The sequence below is a fragment of the Castanea sativa genome, chromosome 6 (genome assembly GCF_040712315.1).
Source record: "Castanea sativa cultivar Marrone di Chiusa Pesio chromosome 6, ASM4071231v1".
NCBI lineage: Eukaryota > Viridiplantae > Streptophyta > Magnoliopsida > Fagales > Fagaceae > Castanea > Castanea sativa.
The window spans coordinates 47092010-47111230 of NC_134018.1; the positions used below are offsets into that span (position 1 = coordinate 47092010).

General features: G+C 34.7%; 3 protein-coding genes across 7 annotated transcripts; all 3 read right to left on the reverse strand.

The window, feature by feature from the left end:
* Positions 1 to 1538: 1538 nt before the first annotated feature.
* LOC142641525 (uncharacterized) lies at positions 1539 to 7506 on the reverse strand. The gene is made up of 10 exons (XM_075815958.1): positions 7101 to 7506; positions 6839 to 6914; positions 6635 to 6732; positions 6155 to 6256; positions 5893 to 5979; positions 5525 to 5641; positions 4930 to 5033; positions 2693 to 2832; positions 2389 to 2525; positions 1539 to 2277 (listed from the first exon to the last, which is right to left on the reverse strand). Exons 1-10 carry the CDS (start codon positions 7341 to 7343, stop codon positions 2101 to 2103), a joined length of 1281 nt encoding a protein of 426 aa, XP_075672073.1. The 5' UTR covers positions 7344 to 7506; the 3' UTR covers positions 1539 to 2100.
* Positions 7507 to 8221: 715 nt separating this feature from the next.
* On the reverse strand, positions 8222 to 11898 carry LOC142639013 (transcription initiation factor TFIID subunit 11-like). 2 transcript variants are annotated; one of them, XM_075813102.1, is made up of 6 exons: positions 11800 to 11898; positions 10926 to 11218; positions 10422 to 10509; positions 9859 to 9958; positions 9481 to 9613; positions 8222 to 8636 (listed from the first exon to the last, which is right to left on the reverse strand). In XM_075813102.1, the coding sequence occupies exons 2-5, from the start codon at positions 11201 to 11203 to the stop codon at positions 9489 to 9491; spliced, it is 591 nt and encodes a 196-aa protein (XP_075669217.1). In that variant the 5' UTR covers positions 11204 to 11218; positions 11800 to 11898; the 3' UTR covers positions 8222 to 8636; positions 9481 to 9488. The 2 variants fall into 2 exon arrangements, with proteins under 2 accessions (XP_075669217.1, XP_075669216.1); XM_075813101.1 differs by having other exon boundaries at positions 10926 to 11255; positions 11800 to 11887.
* A 2365-nt stretch (positions 11899 to 14263) lies between these two features.
* LOC142640628 (receptor-like cytoplasmic kinase 176) lies at positions 14264 to 18445 on the reverse strand. 4 transcript variants are annotated; one of them, XM_075814808.1, is made up of 6 exons: positions 18179 to 18445; positions 16922 to 17247; positions 16414 to 16549; positions 16143 to 16285; positions 15927 to 16050; positions 14264 to 14939 (listed from the first exon to the last, which is right to left on the reverse strand). In XM_075814808.1, the coding sequence occupies exons 1-6, from the start codon at positions 18228 to 18230 to the stop codon at positions 14470 to 14472; spliced, it is 1251 nt and encodes a 416-aa protein (XP_075670923.1). In that variant the 5' UTR covers positions 18231 to 18445; the 3' UTR covers positions 14264 to 14469. The 4 variants fall into 4 exon arrangements, with proteins under 4 accessions (XP_075670923.1, XP_075670921.1, XP_075670920.1 ...); XM_075814806.1 differs by having other exon boundaries at positions 18158 to 18445; XM_075814805.1 differs by having other exon boundaries at positions 16143 to 16297; positions 18158 to 18445.
* Positions 18446 to 19221: the final 776 nt, after the last annotated feature.

Here is a 19221-nt window from a genome sequence, read left to right on the forward strand (position 1 = left end):
CTAATTTCATGCAATATCTATTGCTAGGGGTGTCCGGGGTCGGATTGGGCGGGTAAACACCAATATTTCTATCCAATCCACCACTAGTGGGTTGGGAAAATTCCAATCCACTACTAACCCACCAAAGTTTAAATCCGGCAGATTGGTTACAAATTTTGGTGGTTTTAACTCGGCGGGTTGGCATTAACAATTTAAAAAAAAAAAAAATTATCACAAACTACAATTTTTTATTGAATAATCTCAAAACATAACTAATGCACAAAAAGAACTAAATGTAGATTTCATTGAATAATCTCAATTCTAACATAAACACAGTGTCAATGAAAAATAGATATATCATCTTTAGCAAAAGTAGGCTCTGCCTTACAACTTAGGAAAATTAAATCAACAAACTCAAAGTTTTAACATTTCCACAGTCACATCAAGGATTAAAAAAAATTAGACAAAGACAAAGAATTAAATGAACTGTATTCTTATGTAATATATATAACATATTTAACTTGGATATACAACAAACTACTTGAATATACAATGAACTTGTTTGCCAAAATGGCTTTACTTGTAATATTATAACACATTTTATAATATATAAACAGATCAAATGACATAAACTAAAATAAAAAGACAAAAAATATTTAAATAATAGAAGACAATAACGCAATTACATACCTTTGTGATTGTCCGTGAAGAATTGAAATGATAAGAAATAGGTTACAAAAAGGTTGAAGAAGAAAGAGGAAGGGAAAGAAAGTGAAAGCCAAAAGTGAAAGGTGAGAAAAAAAAGTGAGACCTAAAGCCACAAAGTGTATACTGTATATACGGCTGAAGTAAATGGGATGGGTGGTAGGTAAGGGTATTTAGGGTTTCAATGTTGACTTTTTAGACTTTATTTAATGATTTTTTTTAAGGCTAGTTCTGTTTAGGGAATTGATTATTGATTAGCTGTAAAAATTTATTAGGTGAATTAATTAACTTTAAATACTTAACAATTTGAACTAATATTTTTTTTTATGTATGTATAATTAAACAGGTGGGTCAGGTTGTAGCGGGTTGGCAATTTTTCAATCCATAACCCAATTCAATCCGCAATTTTGGAGGTCTAACCCGCCCAACCCAAACCACCTAACTTAATAACATGCATGGGTCAGGTGGGTCGGGTGCGGGTTGGGCGGGTTGGCAGGTTAAGCGGATATTTTGCACACCCCTATCTATTGCCCAAACACACTAGATGAGAAGAATCTTTCCCATGATTCATTTTGGGTAGAAGTATTTAAAATGAGAGTTTAGATTTTAGTTTTTAGTTTAAATGACTTAATTAAACTATGAGAAAATCTTTCTTTCTTTTTTCATTGATTAAATTTCTGAATAATTTTACTCATTCGAGGGGGTTCTAAATATATGGGTTTAAATTAATTAGATGTAAAATATTATTCAAATTCGCAACATCACACTAGTGCTTATGGTAGAACAAAATCCTCAAAACTCAATTTATTTTGTATCGTTAAATTTATATAAAAACATAATTTACACTACAGTTGTGGATCAAAACAAAATTTTCACATTACTTAGTAAGGAAGTACTTTGAACCAAGAGAGTAAAGTATGATAGAAAATTTGCTAGTTGCCACATCAATAAAATTTACATCTACAAGGTAAAATGCCTATCTCACTATGCCCATTTAAAGTAATTTTTGAATTCTATGGCCCTGCCTCCAGTGCGGAATAAAGTGGAGCATCACTCAAAACTATAAATGCAAGTTACATAGGAAAGAAACTAGCCTAACAGGCAACACATGACAGTGATTCTATGAGAAGAGGGGCCATTAGTCTCCTTGTGACTTTGCAGCCATCCACATACAGTTCTCCCCCAACATCTCATTGTTACGTATGGAAGATTTTGAATTCTGCAGCTGACTCATCGTTGTGCGAAACATCATACATTTTTCCCGCAAATAGGAGAGGGAAAGATCCCAACTAGCCTTCTCGCCACATGAAGCACCACTTTTATCAAGCTTCATATGGATTGAAGGAAGAGAACATGAAAGTGTACAGTATACAGCAAAATAAGGGGAGGAACAAACAGCAAAGAAACAATGTGGGATCAACATGCAACTGCAATATCTGGTTGAGATTGCAGGTCTTCGGAGTCCAAGAGCAAAGGACTCTTTTGGAATTTGTTTCTGAGCTGACCACAAGCAGCACTAGCATCCAGGCCCCTTGTTTGCCGTGTGCTAACAGTTATTTTACGTGATTCTAAAGCAGCTGCAAATGCCATCACCTGCCAAATGAAATAAAATCCATACATCTATTACTAAAGAACAAATAAAATCAAGTGATGAGGCATATTCTTGTTGAAAATGAGGGCATAATAACATAGGGTCAACATTACAGCTTTCTTGTGTGGCCGCTGATAATCAGAGCCTTCTATTGGATTGAAAGGTATCAAGTTCACATGATAACTACGCCCCCACTGGTGGAGAAGCTCTGCAAGTTCTACTGCATGCTCTGTTTTGTCATTGACTCCAGCTGGCCAAAAGTAACACTAATACTGAGAAAAATGTCATTTACATCAATATTCATGTTATTCAAGCATGGGTGAAGGTGGAGGGACGAGGATACAAAAGTTCTAAAGTGAATGGTACTTATAAAATAAAAAGAGCAAAATTAGTAGTTCTTAAGTGAAACATTGGTACCTAACAGTGCATACTCAAAGGAAACCCGTCGACTGGTCTCAAGGAAGTAGTCCTTGCAATCTTTCATGATAGCATCCAGAGGGTAGGATTTAGCACTTGGCACAATTGCTTCCCTAAGTTTTTGGTTAGGAGCATGTAGGCTGATGCAAAAGAAGACAAGAAAATTAACAAGAAAATAAAGTTGAATTTGCATAAAATAATGAAAATAACATATTGGCATCAGACGTGTTAGATATAAAGGTCTTCTTCATAAGTTTTTTAAAAAATAATAATAATAAATAAATAAATTTGATAAGTAATAAAACATTATCAGTAAATGGGATCACACTCCCAATCATGTGACTTTTGTGTCCACCCAACCTTCGGTTCCAGCTATTGAGGTTGTAGGGACTCAAAAGATGGCCCAAGCCCACCTAGAATAGTGGTACCCAATATTTTAAGCCCAACACAATTAATTTGTAAGAGAGTGGGCTTTCTGAGTCAATTGCAATGCTAAGTAAGATCCAAGCTTGAAATTAAAAGTATAAGGCTTTTAATATGAATAGATGAAGCACAAATTCAGTACAAACACTTCCTCGGGCTCGTCCGAGGATAGATTGTTCATAAAAAGTCAATGCCAATCTCTCTACAATTTGATACTTAATTCTCACTTCTCAAGTTTCTCCTTGCCAATCCCATTTTCTAGAGGGGTTCCTTTCCTTATATAGTCTTTTCTATTGCATCTCAACCCTCCACCTATACGTCTCAGGGGAATAACTTGGATGCTTGTCCCATCAAGACCCTCTTGGAGGTGGTAGAGAGTGTTGTGAGCTGTGAAATCACTATTTAGGTGTCTTTTCCTCATAAATGCGGTCAGCTCAGTTGGTGCAGAGCATTGAATGTGGAGGTGATGGTTACCTTCTACAGATATTTTCTATTTTCTCTATTTGCGCGTCTCTGATGTCTTTCATGGTGTCCTTCTTTTGGGTGCAGGTGGATAGCTGGGGCATCCCGAGGTGCTACCGTTCCTTAGGCTCCTCGAACAATGGGTCCGCCCGTATCCCATCCTCGGACCTTTGCTCACATATTTAGCCTGAACTAGCGTCGTCTTCATGTTTTGACTTCCTCGGACTCCGTCTACATGTCAGGCTTTGATTGGCGCTTGAATGGGCTTTTGCCTTTCCTCGGACTGGACCTATGGGCTTTATTTTTTGTTTGAATCCCCCCCTCCCACAGAGGTGATCTTCAACACCCTCAGGCACAACCCACTTGACCCAAAATAATGAGAAAATCATGATCCATAACTCATAAGCAGTACGGCAGTGAAGAAGCAAATGATTTACAGTTTCTCCCACTGATTTGCACATGCAACACCTATCAATAATTAGGATCCTCCGTTTCTGTAAATTATCAATGGTCAGAATTTTCCCCATAGCTGCTGTCCAAACGAAAAAAGCAACCTTAGTTGGGACTTTTGACCTCCACGCACTTTTCCAATTAATTGTAGGATAGACCAAAGATAGACCCTAGAGATTGCAGAAATTGGGGAAGCAGTGCAACGTTTGATTTACAATCGTGCAACATTTGATTTACAATCAATACTCAAAAGACATTATTTTATTGGGGTTAAAAAGGAAGAAGAACAAGAAGAAAAGAAAAGATATGAGCTAATTCAGAAGTTTGGATTATGGACATTAAATCATAAGGCTTAATGGCAGGCAGAATTCATCACCTCCCATCAGCTTTTACAGGGGTCAATTTATTCTACAGTCAAAATTTCAAGGGTGGATATTTCTGGTTGAAGGACAAAAGGCTTAAAATGTAGTAAGTCACAATTTTGATAATGTGTTTATGAAATTTTGAATGATATGTGCTGCTCAAATTCTGGATTTTAGTAAACTTTGCAGGTAGATTTGCTATTAGCCTACTACAAAAGATTAAGGGTCAAATATTTTCTGTTATGGAACAAAAGGCAGTCCGCCATGTTTCTCCCACTCTACATTAGCCTAACCAATGATCTGAAACCCCTTGAACAAAATATGTGAATTGCAGCATGGAACAGATACCCTCTCAAACTGTACATTTGGGCCAGAAACAGCAAATTGCAGCAACAAGATTCTGAATATCAAGCCAATTCTATCAATTAAACATATGCACTTCAACAAAAATGGCCAATTACTCACAAACAAACAACATCAGTAAATGGTACATAGTATTAAGACACAAAAATTCTTGACTTCCTACTATAGATGACATACCTGACGGCCAATGTTGACTGAAGTTTGTGAGAAGCCAGCTTTCTTATTGTGTTTGGAACCCCCACAGTGGATATTGTGATCATTCTTTGCCCAATTTGCACATCCTTACAAACAAGAAAGACCCACCAAAATTGATATGATACTCAAAACTTACAGGAAAATGGAATTCTAATACTCTCTTTGTCCCATATTGCTAGTCCCATTTAGAAAATTCAATTTTCTAAGGAACATCATCTTTCTAAGAACAGGTAGAATTTTTCAAATTGCCCTTCATAATTTAAACTCAGTGAAGTATAAAAATAGTGAAAAAAGGGGTATTGACTTTTCAATAAATTAAAGAGTAAATTAGGATAGTTATTAATATTGTGTTTATTGACTTTTCAAGAAGGACCATATTTTGCAATAATCCCAAAAAAACCAACAATAAAGGACGGAGTGAGTAAATCACAAAGAATGAATAATATGTTAGTGGAAAAACCCCTTGCAATTATGTAAGTAAAAAACTAAAATAAACAAGTTATTAAAGGCTATCACACAAAACAAACATTGGTAATGAAGCAATTGGATAATATGCATGAAACAGTTGTAAATTCACCTTATTCAAGCACTGGTGTGCTTCAAGTACCGACTTCAGGTTCAACATTGGCTCACCCATTCCCATGAACACCACATTTGTCACCCTGTGCTTGAAGAGCTCCTCAATAGCTAAAACCTGTGTACACAAATGTATTTACTTGTTCATTGTATACAAAGCCAAGCTTGCTTTGAGTAAATTAATTTTTTCAGCATATTATGAAAATTTTAGGCTTTTAATTTCCCTTTTTTTTTTTCATTCTTCGGAATGAAATGCCTCTATTCTACGTTGGCCACTTCATTTTTCAGAATTGCGTAAACAATAAAACATTCAAAGACCCCACCACCCCACCACACAGTGGACTTCAATGGAAAAGACATTAGAGTTACCTGCTCAACGATTTCATGCTTCTTAAGGTTCCTTGAAAATCCACCTTTTCCAGTGGCACAAAATGAGCAACGCAGTGGGCAGCCAACCTGAATATCCAAAATAAAGGCACATAAAAAAACAAGTCAATAAACGAAGTACACTGCAATATATATTTTCATTACTGAAGCATGAAAACAGTTCCTTGAATCAACAAAAAGAATACCCCTATGAAAGGGTAAAAAAAAAAGTTGGCACTGGTTGATTCACAGGTCAGAAAATCACCTGCGATGATACGCACGCAGTAAGTCTCACTGAACCTTTGGCATCTTCAACTGGTATGCCCACAGTTTCAATCAACCTGTTGTCCTCCAACTTAATCAATAACTGCATGATCAGTGGCAAGTAGAATTAAATAAGAGAACAGAGGTAACTTCCAAATCAAAATGTGTGAGGCAAAGACATTAGCAACCATATATTCACTAGACCACCAAAAGTTTATGATAATATCCAAAGGAAAAAAGTTTTCCACCAAACCAAGCTGGAGGAATCTCCTCCAACTGATTACACGGCGGTTCATAACACCATCTACGTGTCTTAAATCACATGAGTTATTTAAATTTAAACAAGTCACATTACAATTAAATAGATAATGTGACTAAAAGTACACGTGCATTTGCATTGTCTTATGAACTGCTTGGAAAATCTGAAAGTGCCGTTTGACAAATTACAATTAGTAAAATAATCAAATCATATTCTTCTTACCTTAATAGTGCCATCAACTGCAGTTACAGTATTATGAATGGGCGACCGCCCGACTTTCCATCCAGCTTCTTCAAGATCATTCCTGAATGCTTGAGGCACTATAAACCGCACCAAAAAAAAAAAAAAAAGTCCAGTACAGTACAAGTCACACAATTAACAAAGAGGCTAGATTACATGAAAAGGAAATAGAGAATTTTTTCTCACATTGACTGAAATCTTGAATTTCTTTGACCTTTCTCTTGTAAATTAGATGATGGAGTTGCTTCCCTCTAAAGCTTTGCTAAAACATAATTCCAAAAATATTTTAAAAATAACAATCATAATAATCACAAAAGAACTAAGAAATAATAAGCCTGATTCCTCAACTATTAATGCCCAGCTATTCAAAATGTTATTCAGTTTTGATTTTAATTTTCTCGAGAACCAAACGTAGGAGAGGATAAGTGTTTTGCTTTTTATTGATTACCTGACCGAAGTCGAGGGCGACCTGTTGGAGCTCCTGCTCGGACATGCCGAGGAGCACGTGCGAGTCCGCTTGGGAGGCACGTGCGGAGGAAGAAGAAGAAGAAGAAGAAGAAGAAGACGACGACCTTATAGTTATAGAGAGGTTGCGGGAGGATATAACAGCAGCAAGGAAGCGAGGTCGAGCCGCACGTGCGAGAGGGGCGGAGCACACGTGCTGAATTAGCGCCATTGAAGTGGCAATCATCACTCTCTCTCTCTCTCTCTCTCTCTCTCTCTCTCTCTGCTCAGTGCTCCGTTTGGGCAAACGCTGAAGTGTGAAGCAGAGCAGAGCAGAGCCCCAGGCAAGCAAGCAAGCAAAGGCAATCGCTTAAACCTCAGCCTTCGGTTGCAAAATACGATAATAACCCTCTATCTGTTTTGGACGACTTGCGTTTTTTATCTAAGATGGCAAGTAAACGACTTTCACTACTGGTATGTAATGTAGTAAACGACCGTGGGTAGAAAATGGGAAAACTATCCTCTTCTTGTGAAAAAATAATAATCTTACGGAGGGATAGCAACGGAACGGGGTTGAAAATCGGGTTAGGGGTGCCCGTCATCACTTTGGAGTGGAGAAAAGTATGGATCTCACACATATATTCGATGTATGACATACTGAAATTATTTTATTAAAACATTTCAATGAAAAAGACACCTCTTTTTTCTTTTTTTTTGGATGAGTAGCCAAGTGGTTCTTAAGAATAAGTCTACTACCACAACAATTTTCACAACTTTGGTCACAACTCGCTTTCATTGCGAGTTGTGAGTGATGGAAAAAAATTGTTAATTCATATGAGTTCACAATTCCACTACTTACAAGTTGCCATGTGAATAAGTTGTGGCAAAATTGTGAAAATAGTTCTTAAAATAAGTTAAAGTTAACATTCTTGCCTATTGAAAAGCATTACACATGAGCCAATTGCAGTTTCTGGTCCGGATTCATAGACAAGCAACCTAAGCATTCGTCAATCAGATCATTTTTAAGGATGGCTTGGGATTACATTTGCAAACTTTATGATCTCCTCCTTAATCAGCATTAATAATAATAGTAACATAAATCAATTCTTGTAAACCCAAGGCCAATAGAGGAATGCATCATGGAGTCCAGCTTGTATGACATAATCACACCAACTGCTTTCAATGTATGAAAGTGAAGTGTACAAAACTGTTCAAGATGAGCCTGGATATATTTGTGACAAACTGACAATAAAAGGGCAACATTTGAGAGAGTCTGAGACTTGCAATTTTTTGTTTAATAGTGAGTAGTGAGTCTAGTGACAGTAATCTTTATTGTCAGTCACTGCTCATCACACTATATTAGACTTCAGCTGTATTTTCAACTTTCTACACTGGTATGTAGTATGTACTGGAAAAGGAGGTGTTCCCAAGAACAAAGGCTAAAAATCCTGGCCTTTGTACTTATCAAAAAACAAAAACAAAAAATCCTGGCCTTTGCTTTATATATTGATGTGTATCCAACCAAGAGACCGCAGCTGATCTGAAAATAAGGCAAAAGAAAGCATAAATAAGAAAATTTTGAAAAAGACCCAAATAAAGGGGAAAATGAATAGAGAAAAGAATAGAGGATTAAAATATCAAATTATCAACAACAAAAAAAGAAGCTTTTTACCAACAAGTACATGAATTAATACACATGGTGTAATTGAAAACAGTGAAATGAATCAACAAGTACGCAGATGAGGATGACAGACTCAAAATCACCCAAAATATGCTTATATAAGGTTTCTTTTTAGGTGGATTAATCTATAATTTTTATCAGGAATAGAAACTTTAGCAGTTCTCAGTGCATTTGTTCATTCTTTACCACCTTTATTCATATACTAGCATCAGTTGTAGTTTTGCTTTTCTCATTGAACAGTTATGCATTTGCTTTCTGTCTTTTGTCATAACCAGCACAATGTCAAAACCTAAACTGCAATTTCCACCTCCAATATCCATCACAGTCCAACCTCAGCTGTCATCTACGTCTTGATATGAAAAAATAAATGAATTTTACCAAAACTTCAAGCTAATATGCCTTCACAAAAATCTATCCATCCACCAGTGGCCATTTGGCCTAGCAATCCAACTAAAACTAGCAACGTGGCTTAGAAATATTCAGCTGCCCCTCAATTGGGAAAAATTAAGAGATTGAGCCCTCAAGTCCCCCTTTACAAATATTTAAAAGCAAGGTAAAAGACCACTCTATTGGCTAGGGTTCTAAAAAGAAAAAATTACTACCTAACATACAGAGGATGAGGGAGAATTATACTAGAAAATGAAAGATAATTATCCTTAATTTAAAAAACTGAGCAATCAGGCGCAAAAGCTGTGTATCTCACCCCATTCACTAGAAGAGCCTTGGCACTGATCTCCTTGGTACTTTGCCTTCAAGCTTTAGTCTTCTATATGCTTCTCTAATGTGACAAGGCCGAATAGGCCCAGAATCCTTCCAGTCAGTCATAACCACTCTAGCTGTAAACAGAAATGCATCAACAGAGAATACATTGAAGACTGAACGAATTTTAATATCTGAAAATATGGTTATATAAGACTAAGATGTGCACTAGATTTAAATGTGAGTCTGGGGGAATGTGATAGAGAAAGCATCAATAGCCCCCAAAGGCTGTTGCTAGGTCCACCACTGCCAAAGGGGATCACTTGTATTTTGGAAAATACATGTCAACTTAAGTTTTGAAATTTGAATAATATATGCATACCAGTCTCAACAATATCACCAACAAACATTTTTGCTGTCGCTGACACTGCAACTATCATTGGCTCGGAAACTGCCCGCATTCCAGTGATGCTCAGTAACAACTACACTTTCACCATATGAGAGAAGCAAACAAAAAATTAGGGAAAACTTTAATTGCACTAATTAATCACCTACCAGTTCTATTGCTGCACTTCAAGAAAGATGCATAAAAATGCCTAGTAAGAGGTCAACAAGCCTAAATGGTCTTTCACCAAATTATTCTCTCCAGACTATGTTGTCCTACATTTTCTTTTTTCCCTCACACATTCATGGTACATGTTCATTGGCAACACTCAGTCCAATAAAAGTGTTTCATTATAGGTGGCTGGCTTCTCAACATACCAAAACTCAGATCACATAAGTGGAGGAACCAATAAATTTTTAGGCAAAAGTAAAAAGGTATTTTGGGTGGTCAATAACTCAACTTGACAAAGCCTTACAAAGACCCAACTACAAGGGACAGAAATCAAGGGAAAAGAGAAGGAAAATTCACAGCAAATATATAGAACAAGGCAACAAGCATACCTTTCTCATGTCGGATTTTTTAAATCGAGATCTCCGAAAGAACTCATACCTCTCCATCTGTTCCTCTGTGAATCGTGAGAGGATAGCCCTGAAAAGTATAGAGCAAGATGTAGTAGTAGTTCTCCATAATAAGCACAAAAAAGCAAGATGTCTATCAGTTCTCCGTAAAGTTAAACCACCTATTACATTTTTATTTGGATTAAATTGGTTTTACATCAACTATAACTTCTGAAAATTGAAAGGCAAAAAATCCCTTCTTTCTTAAAAGAAAATGATAGTGTAAATTTTATTAGATAATGAGTAACTATGCAGTTAGGACATCAGATGCAAGTATATCAGAAAGGCCAGGAGGGTGATCCTCCATCCAGTACATCCCATTTCTTAAAATTATATAACTTGCAATTAGGACAAGCTTATTTGGTTTCTTTTACCATAGTAAAAGATAACATTCCCATATATGTCCGCAAGACATAGCAGAAAGAACTCAAATAATCTTCTACATACTGTGTCCTGGCGGCTTTGTCAGGGTCTCTCTTATATGAAATATTTCTGATGTTGATGTCCACATTATCATCCTCTTCATCCTCATCCTCATCTTCATTGTTGCCAGTGGATGCATTAGTCCCAGCGGGCGCTATCACGACCGGCGATGTTAACACATTAGCGGGAGTCTGGATTTGACCTTCAATGTCCATAGAATCAGCAGTAGGGGAATCAGGTGGCAATTCTTCTACATCCTTAAATGCCACCTCAAACGGGTCCACAGATTGCCTTGGTTCCATTGTCTCCTTTTCCAACTATAATAACCTCATCAGTCAATGATCATAACAAGATCTACATTCCAAAACACGAACATTACAAACTAAATAGCCTAATAACAATGCAAACAATTAACAAGAATACCCTCTTCCCTAATCTCATTCAAGAATTTCAACAAACATATAAAATACAAAATCTAGCAAACCCCAATTGTCTATACATTCAACAGCCAATTAATTAGAATCCAACTCTATGCATATATAATTGAACCAAAATGATTGTATTAAAGGCTATATTGCTATAACAAACATGCAAAACACAAACTATAACCAACCCAACATACATTTTCCCAACAGAGTTACATTTTGGCAGCATTGAGTTGGGTTTTGGATTTGGAATTTGTTAGTATTTAAAGGCTTCATTCTATGATAAAATTCATGTACTGAACCCAGCAAATTGAGGCTGTATTATTAAAGCTCTAGTCCATTTGAGAATGTATAAGCTTAATAGGCACAAATTATATACGGCATTTTATCAAACACGTAACGTGTATAACGGTATGGTGTTTGCAAATCAAATTCAAACCCATTAGAAATGAAGAAAAAAGAGATGTTGATACCTAGGGTTATAGAGAGCGATTTCTTTGAATGATGGAATTGTGATGTGAAATTGTGAAGCGCCTTGGAGGTTGGAGTTGGAACTTGAGAGTTGAAACCGCCTTTCCAGCTGTATATATATAATATTTAGAATTTCATAGGTATTGGGCTTGAGTACCTTTTATTATATTTGGACCGGGCCTCGATATTGAGATTTTTTAAGTTCGAAAAATTTCCGGCCCATTATCAAGTACTTGGATGATGATCATCATAGCAAAAAAGGTTTAATAATTTTCAACAATTATAATTTGTAATTACTACATTTTTGTCAAAGGTTTTTTTTTTTTTTTTGTGTTTCTTTAACAATATTTGATATTTATCCAAACTGCACAGTTTATGTTCTAAATTCAATCTGTGTTCTACTGTAATAGTAATCAAAGATAAGCACTGTGCAATTGTAATCAAAGAAATGCAATGAGTAAGGTTTAACCCACAAACGTATATTAAAAAAAATGGATAATCATCAGAAAATAAAGAAATGAAGAAGACCCAAAGTCCAAATAGATAGAAGGTTGTTGATTTCTTTATAAAAACAAAGTAGAAAAGAGTAATGTATATTGACATACTTATTGAACTGAAACAATTTGAACTGCACTTTTATAAGTAAAATTTTATCTTTTTTGGATTTTTAATTTAGAAAAGATGGTGATAATAGTGTAGAGAAAAAGAACATGGAACTGAGAGGAATTGAGGCAGAAATATATTGAATAAGTTGAGTAACTAACGTGATAGTTGTTTCTATATATAAACAAAAAATAATAATAAAAACTAATGTGACAGTTGTCCTGTTTTGTAAGCAATGTTTTACATAGGAGTTAAAGATTATTTTTAGCATGTTATCCTTAAGTTTTATCTTTGCTTTTTAGTATTTTTTTTTATATAAAAAAAAAAAACCCAAACATGAGATAAGTTTAAGGAGCAAGGGAAACCGGTATTTTAAAGGGAAAAAAAAAAAAAAAAAAGTGAAAACATGGAGTAATGCTTAGTTTGAAAATCAATTGGAGTTAAATATGGGAGTTAAACATTGCCTATTTTGTAAGCAAGGTTACACGTGAGAGTTAAAAATGTATTTTTAATATATTATCGTCAAGCTTTATCTCTACTTAAAATTAGGCTGTAGAGATATTTTGGAACCAAAAAAAATGTTCAATCCAAACAGGAAAAACTCCTTAAATATTATTATAGATAAACAAAATACCTAAACTTGGATGCATATGTGATATAACTTCTTTTTTTTTTTATAATCTATATGATATAACACATACAAACACTATTTAACCCAAAAGTTTGTCTATTAGTTTGAACTCAACTATGTTAATTCACCATTCACTCATCTCAACTATATTGTGTATAATATATAAAACTTAAAACGTAAAATTTATTGTTGCTAAGCTCCTCATATCAACGTTGTATTTTGGTCAATTTCAGTCTACTTTGGTCAATTTCAGTCCAATTTAGTTCACTTCGGTCCATTTCAGTCCACTTCCGTCAACTTCAGTGCGTTAGGTTTACTTCGGTTTAATTTGGTCCATTTTGGTCAACTTCGGTCCAGTTCAGTCCACTTTGGTCTATTTTAGTCCACTTCCATCAACTTCAGTCTATTCGGTCCATTGCAGTCTACTTAAGTCTAATTCGGTCCATTTCAGTACACTTTTTTTAAACTCAGTCCATTTCATTTCATTTGGTCCACTTTGGTCAATTTCAGACTAATTGGACCTTAAAAAGTAATAAAATTGATAAATATTCACAATAATACCTTAAAATTCGAGTTTCAATAATATAGGCATTATACTTATATTTGGAAAGAAAAAACAGTGTTACAATTATAATCTTAGATAATAATTTAAACTCTTTTTTTTTTAACACATGTTAAAAGTGTTCTATGGATTACGGGTGCGAATTTTTTTATTAATATTATTGGATATGTTCAAATTAGTCAATTGATTACTGTGTGTGTGTGTGTATATATATATATATATATATATATATATTTAAGTCTTTTGAATAACACCTTTCCATTTATATAAAACAATATTATAATTATATAATTTAAATTTATTTATTAAATTTAATTATTTGTGTGTGTGTGTGTGTGTAAAAGCTTAATCTAAGTTTTGATTGTTTATGAAAAGCTTAATCTTAAGTTTCCTCATATGGAATGATATTTCCATCCATCCTTTCTGGCTAGTTGCTATAATTATATGACTTATTAAATAAATGCCACATCATAATTAATACTCCTATATAACTTTAGGACATGTTACTGCATAACACCATACCCAAAAGGTACTATCAATTATGCAATCCAGCAATTTTCTTGCTTACAAATTTCTATGTTGCATATGCAGTTAGAAAAAAGGTGCAAAATCATGTAAATGACCCCAAGGCTTTCCTCATGTTTACCATGTTTCAGGCACAACAAGAAAATGAGTCAAAGAAATGTTGTTCTAATATCGTTAACTAAACAAAAACTGTACAATAATCAACAGTGGCATACATACTCTGCGCACAAGATATGGTATTCATCCAAATAACCACCCCCCTCCCCCTCCTTTTCTTTCCTTTGAATGAATAAATGTAGTATAGGCTAAGGCTATATCATTATGTATATGTGTGGAATGTTTTTTCTTCTTTTATGTTTGAAGGTGAGGAGCAGATGGCCCAGGAGAAGAAGCAGCTTTCTCATTGGAAGCTTCATTTACACTTGAATTGCAAGGTTGGCTGTGATGCTTCGGACGATTGCTTGAATTGCTAGTAGAACTGGGGCTAATTTCATTTTGAGAGCCACCAATGTCATTGGAGTCCTGAAGTTGCTCCAATATTCTTACAACCTTATCCATGTTTGGCCTGAACCTGGGTTCTACTGATAAACATTGAATTGCCAGGTTCGCTACTTTCAGTGCTATACCAAATGAATACTGGCCTTCAATACGAGCATCAAAAACATGGAGAACTTTTCGTTTGCTGGTAAGGTAACGCTTGGCCCACTCAACTAAATTTTGTTCCCCAGGTGGCCTGTTGTTGTCCATTACTCGTTTACCAGATATCATTTCTAGGAGCACAACCCCAAAACTGTAAACGTCACTTTTGGTAGTTAAATGACCTTCATGAGAATAGAATGAACTGTGTGTCAAAACCCAATATAGAAGGTTACAGAGTAAACTGAAGCATTCACCAAGAGCTCTATAGTCCATACAGTGGGTACAAGAAACAAGGCTAAGTTTGAAGCATTACAAACATGTGCATGAAAGTGAAAAATAGAGATCTGTGAAGTTGGAATGGAGAAATTGAGTTACAAAGCTTCAAATAGAGTTAAAGAGTGAGTAACTTGGGACTTTATAGTACCCAAATTGGACTTGAAGTCACAAACAGAATAACATGAGAAGACTAGTTTCACTACAACTTCCTCAAAAGCCACAGGTATATTAACCAAGTCTGGTCAAGTTTTTTGGGAAGCCAGAAGTTTGATGGAAAATAATATTAACTTCCCATGTTTCATGTATTTTCATTAGAAGCATCAAGCATGTATAAAAAATCACAAATACAATTACAGGTCAAATAACAATTTAGAAAATTTTGCAGATAGTTGGAGTTGGGACTTAAAATTGATTGCAGAAAGCTCGAGAAAGGGTGTGCTTAATGCAGACAGGTTGTGGATATAATGTTTTTATTTTCCCAAAAATTCGAAGGTACCATCTCTTGAAAATATATGGAAGGAGAGGGAATGAATCTCAAAATTATGTTGAAAGGTGGTCTGTCTAATTTAAGGACTACAGGTAGAAAATTACCCAGCACAATAAACAGAAAATCCAAACTAAGAGTCTTTGTTAAGTGTGAAAAGAAGTGAGAGGTAAACACCTATTGGTGCTTTATAATTTAAAAATATGTCACTGTTAATTAATATGCCATTAGCAATCCTATTTGTAAAAAAGAGACCTGGATCAGTGAATAAAACAAGAAATAAGTGATGAAGTAATTAGTGTCTGGCACAGCTATGTGAGGACAATAGATAAACCTTATGGCAATACTTCAAGCTTATAAAGTTAAACAATATGTGAACATGAACAAAAATCTGTAAAGTTTAAGGTACCTGTGGCCATATACTCGGGAGCTGCATACCCATAGGTTCCCATGACTCTTGTAGAGACATGGCTTTTTTCACCTGTTGGACCATCCTTGGCCAACCCAAAGTCTGAGAGTTTTGCATTAAATTTCTGCCATTTACAATGAAAAGTGGGTTAGAGCATGTCCAACTGAATTCTCTAGATGCCTTAAAATTAGAAGAATTGAAAATTTTTTAACATACGGAATCCAACAGGATATTAGAAGTTTTGAAGTCACGATAAATGACTTTTGCTTCATCACTGTGAAGGAATGCTAGACCCTTTGCAGCACCAAGTGCAATCTTCATACGGTAGTTCCAAGAAAGTGGTTGAATGTAAGAAGCCCCTGTTCCAAGATCTTTAAAATTCTAGATTATGATTTTAACAGAAAAGTTCAAGGTCTTAACAATAGATAAACAATGAGTACATTAAAATAGTGAAAGTAAATAAAGGAGAAGGATATTAATAACTCACTCCTAAACAGATGATTCTCCAAGCTGCCCCGAGGCATGAATTCATACACCAAAAGCCGTTGGTCATCCTCTAAGCAGTAACCGATCAATTTCACCAGATTAGGATGATAAAGCTGCCCCAGGTAGTTGATTTCTGCCTACAGTTGAAGAGGATCCACAAAATTAATCAATTGTAACTCCTGAAGATATAATGTGCAACACCATCTATATAAAATTTAAATAAATAAAAAAACCTACCTAAAGCAAGAATGGTTGAAGACTTCCTATGAATTTATTGCATTGTTGAAAAGAAGCTCATCGAATCCCTTACAAATTTTTAAACCATAACATTCCAATACTAATAAATTTCTAAAACACTTGTCTCTACCCTACTACCCGACTCATATGAAATACAGCTAAGATTCAACACAAAAAGGTTTAGATGATTCTCAAAAAAAAAAAAAAAAAAAGGCTTAGATAGGTATCAAGAAAATGCAAACAAGCCAAAGAAAAGTAGAAGTAACACTCACCAACCATTCCTTGTGACCCTGGAGACCTTCTTGGTTAAGCCTCTTCGCGGCAATAACTATGCCAGTCCCAGGCTTGGCAGCTGTAAATGAATGCTCATCAATCCATCCCTTGAAGACACAACCAAAACCACCTTCACCTAATACACTGTCAGGACGGAAATTCCTGGTGGCTGTTTTGAGATTGTTAAAGGTGAAACTTTTCAAATTGGAGGACTGCAAGATCTCGCCCTCTGTCCGAGGAGTTGAAGGCACTGAAACAGATGAGATTTTGCTGTTTGAACAGCTCAAATCATTCCCAATTTTTTGACCACATGTTGAACTCACCCCTGCAAACATCAATATCATGTGACAAGTAAATTAATCTAGAATTCCGGCATAGAATTGAGAGATCTTCTTGCAAACTTATCATCAATTTGTACATGGTAAAACTAAAAGAAGTAGGGGAAAACCCCATTTTTTCTCTTCAAATTCATTCAGTACAGAAACAGTAAGCTTCTATTGGTTGCCAAATATAACCACAGAAAAGAGCAAATAAAGCCCATATCAATAAATCTATATGACAAACTGACAATGTTATAAGGTAGAAACTTTAGCTGATTTAGTTTTCTCAAGCTCCAATGCAGCCAAAATCTATTGATTCAAAATAATAATAATAATAATAATAATGATAAATAAATAAAAACTTTTGTTATCCTAAACAACTTTACCAACCCAAAGGAACAAACTGCAAAACAAGTGTGGGGTGTTCGTGTGTGTGAGAGAGAGACAGAGAAAACTCTCAAGCAAACACCTTCTAACCATTTATTTGGTTTTCCAAGAAAGTATATACCCAGAAATGAAATCCAGCTTTTGAATTTAAGGTTTTTGTTGTCATCAATATGGACAAAACAATTGCAGCCTCACCTGAATCAAGCCAACTATGTGTAGCTTGGACAGCAAACGATTTCATAAGTTCTTTTTTTTTTTCAATCAACAATCACATAAAGATTTAGATTTAGATTCATAAACCAGTCAAAAAGAACAAAAATTTTCATATAGACCCAGATGGAGAACCCAACAAAGCATCAATGTTCAGCCACAGAGAAAACAAAACAAAGATCCATCCCAATGAAACTTATCAGAAACTATTCAAAAAAGAAAGCAGGGTAGAGATGCTGTATTGCATGTTTCAACAATCAAAAGCCGCAACTTCTTAGCAGAGAACAGGTGAAAGAATTAGATGAGTGAGGTACGTACTGAAGCAGCAAGCCAGCATACCATTGTGAAGAGGACTTTCAGCTTTGATTTTAACACTAAAGCACGAACCCATGAATTAAAATTTGAAAAAAGCTTCACTGTCTCTCAGAATCGGTATATCCTCTCCAAAGGACACAGTGCAGCTTTGTTTTGAGTAGTTTACACAGACATAGCAACAGCTTTGGTGGTGGGAAATAGAAAAATATGAGTGTGAAGTGTGAACAACTTGCAGCAGGAAAAGTCAAACCAACTGATAAGCCTTTCAAACTCAAAACAAATAAAATGGGCAGAGAAGAATTATACAACAAAATTTGCTTTATAAAGCATGGTAAATTAAAAGTTACACTAATCATTTTTATTGTCATTTCACTTTATAATCCTTTGTCCTTTTCCAAAATATAAAGTACTTGAGACATAATTATTTTCAAAATCTTTTTCATAACTACTAAAATAATATTGTGTTCTTATAAATTCATTACTCAAGTTTATTTTTATTACATACTAAAATCAATCTTAAAAAAGCTCAGGTAATGTATTCTTTTAAGACATCTATTAACTTTTTATTTTAAGAAACTTTTTTATAAAAAATTTAAAAACTATCATAAAGTTCAGTCACTTTTTCATTTTTTAATTAAAAAATTTTCTAAAATGGTTTATTGAAGAATGCTTGAGAGCATGCATTAATAAAATTCATTGTAAAATTACTCAAAATATAACTGAGAAAAAATATTATAAAAATGATTGTTCCCTTATTTCAAGACAAGTATTTTTAGTAAGGTTTTACTAACTTATACTTTTAAGATATATAATAATAAACTATTTTGAGAAAACTATTTGACAATATTTTCAAATTTTTACATTTTTTTTTTCTAAAACTGATAATTAATGTATAGCCAAAGAGTTTACATTAAATTAAACTAAACGGCCCTTTCAAGTAAAGGATTTGAATCCCATATGGGTGGTGGCTATTGAAACGTGCTATAATCCCTTATTTTAGTTTTTTATAATTGAAAAGGTGAAAAGGGTGAAAGGTAAAAGTTGAAAAGGATTTATATAGCACGAGC

Coding starts and splice junctions, on each gene's coding strand:
- LOC142640628 (XM_075814805.1), bottom strand. CDS start 18,230: ATGGGTTCGTGCTTTAGTGTTAAAATCAAAGCTGAAAGTCCTCTTCAC. Junction 16,051..16,142: donor CTAATATCCTGTTGGATTCC/GTATGTTAAAAA, acceptor TGTAAATGGCAG/AAATTTAATGCAAAACTCTC. Junction 14,940..15,926: donor TCCCGAGTATATGGCCACAG/GTACCTTAAACT, acceptor ATTCTCATGAAG/GTCATTTAACTACCAAAAGT.
- LOC142639013 (XM_075813102.1), bottom strand. CDS start 11,203: ATGGAACCAAGGCAATCTGTGGACCCGTTTGAGGTGGCATTTAAGGAT. Junction 9,959..10,421: donor AAAAATCCGACATGAGAAAG/GTATGCTTGTTG, acceptor GTGAAAGTGTAG/TTGTTACTGAGCATCACTGG. Junction 9,614..9,858: donor TGGTGATATTGTTGAGACTG/GTATGCATATAT, acceptor TTCTGTTTACAG/CTAGAGTGGTTATGACTGAC.
- LOC142641525 (XM_075815958.1), bottom strand. CDS start 7,343: ATGATTGCCACTTCAATGGCGCTAATTCAGCACGTGTGCTCCGCCCCT. Junction 6,733..6,838: donor AATTCAAGATTTCAGTCAAT/GTGAGAAAAAAT, acceptor TGCGGTTTATAG/TGCCTCAAGCATTCAGGAAT. Junction 5,034..5,524: donor CACACCAGTGCTTGAATAAG/GTGAATTTACAA, acceptor CTTGTTTGTAAG/GATGTGCAAATTGGGCAAAG.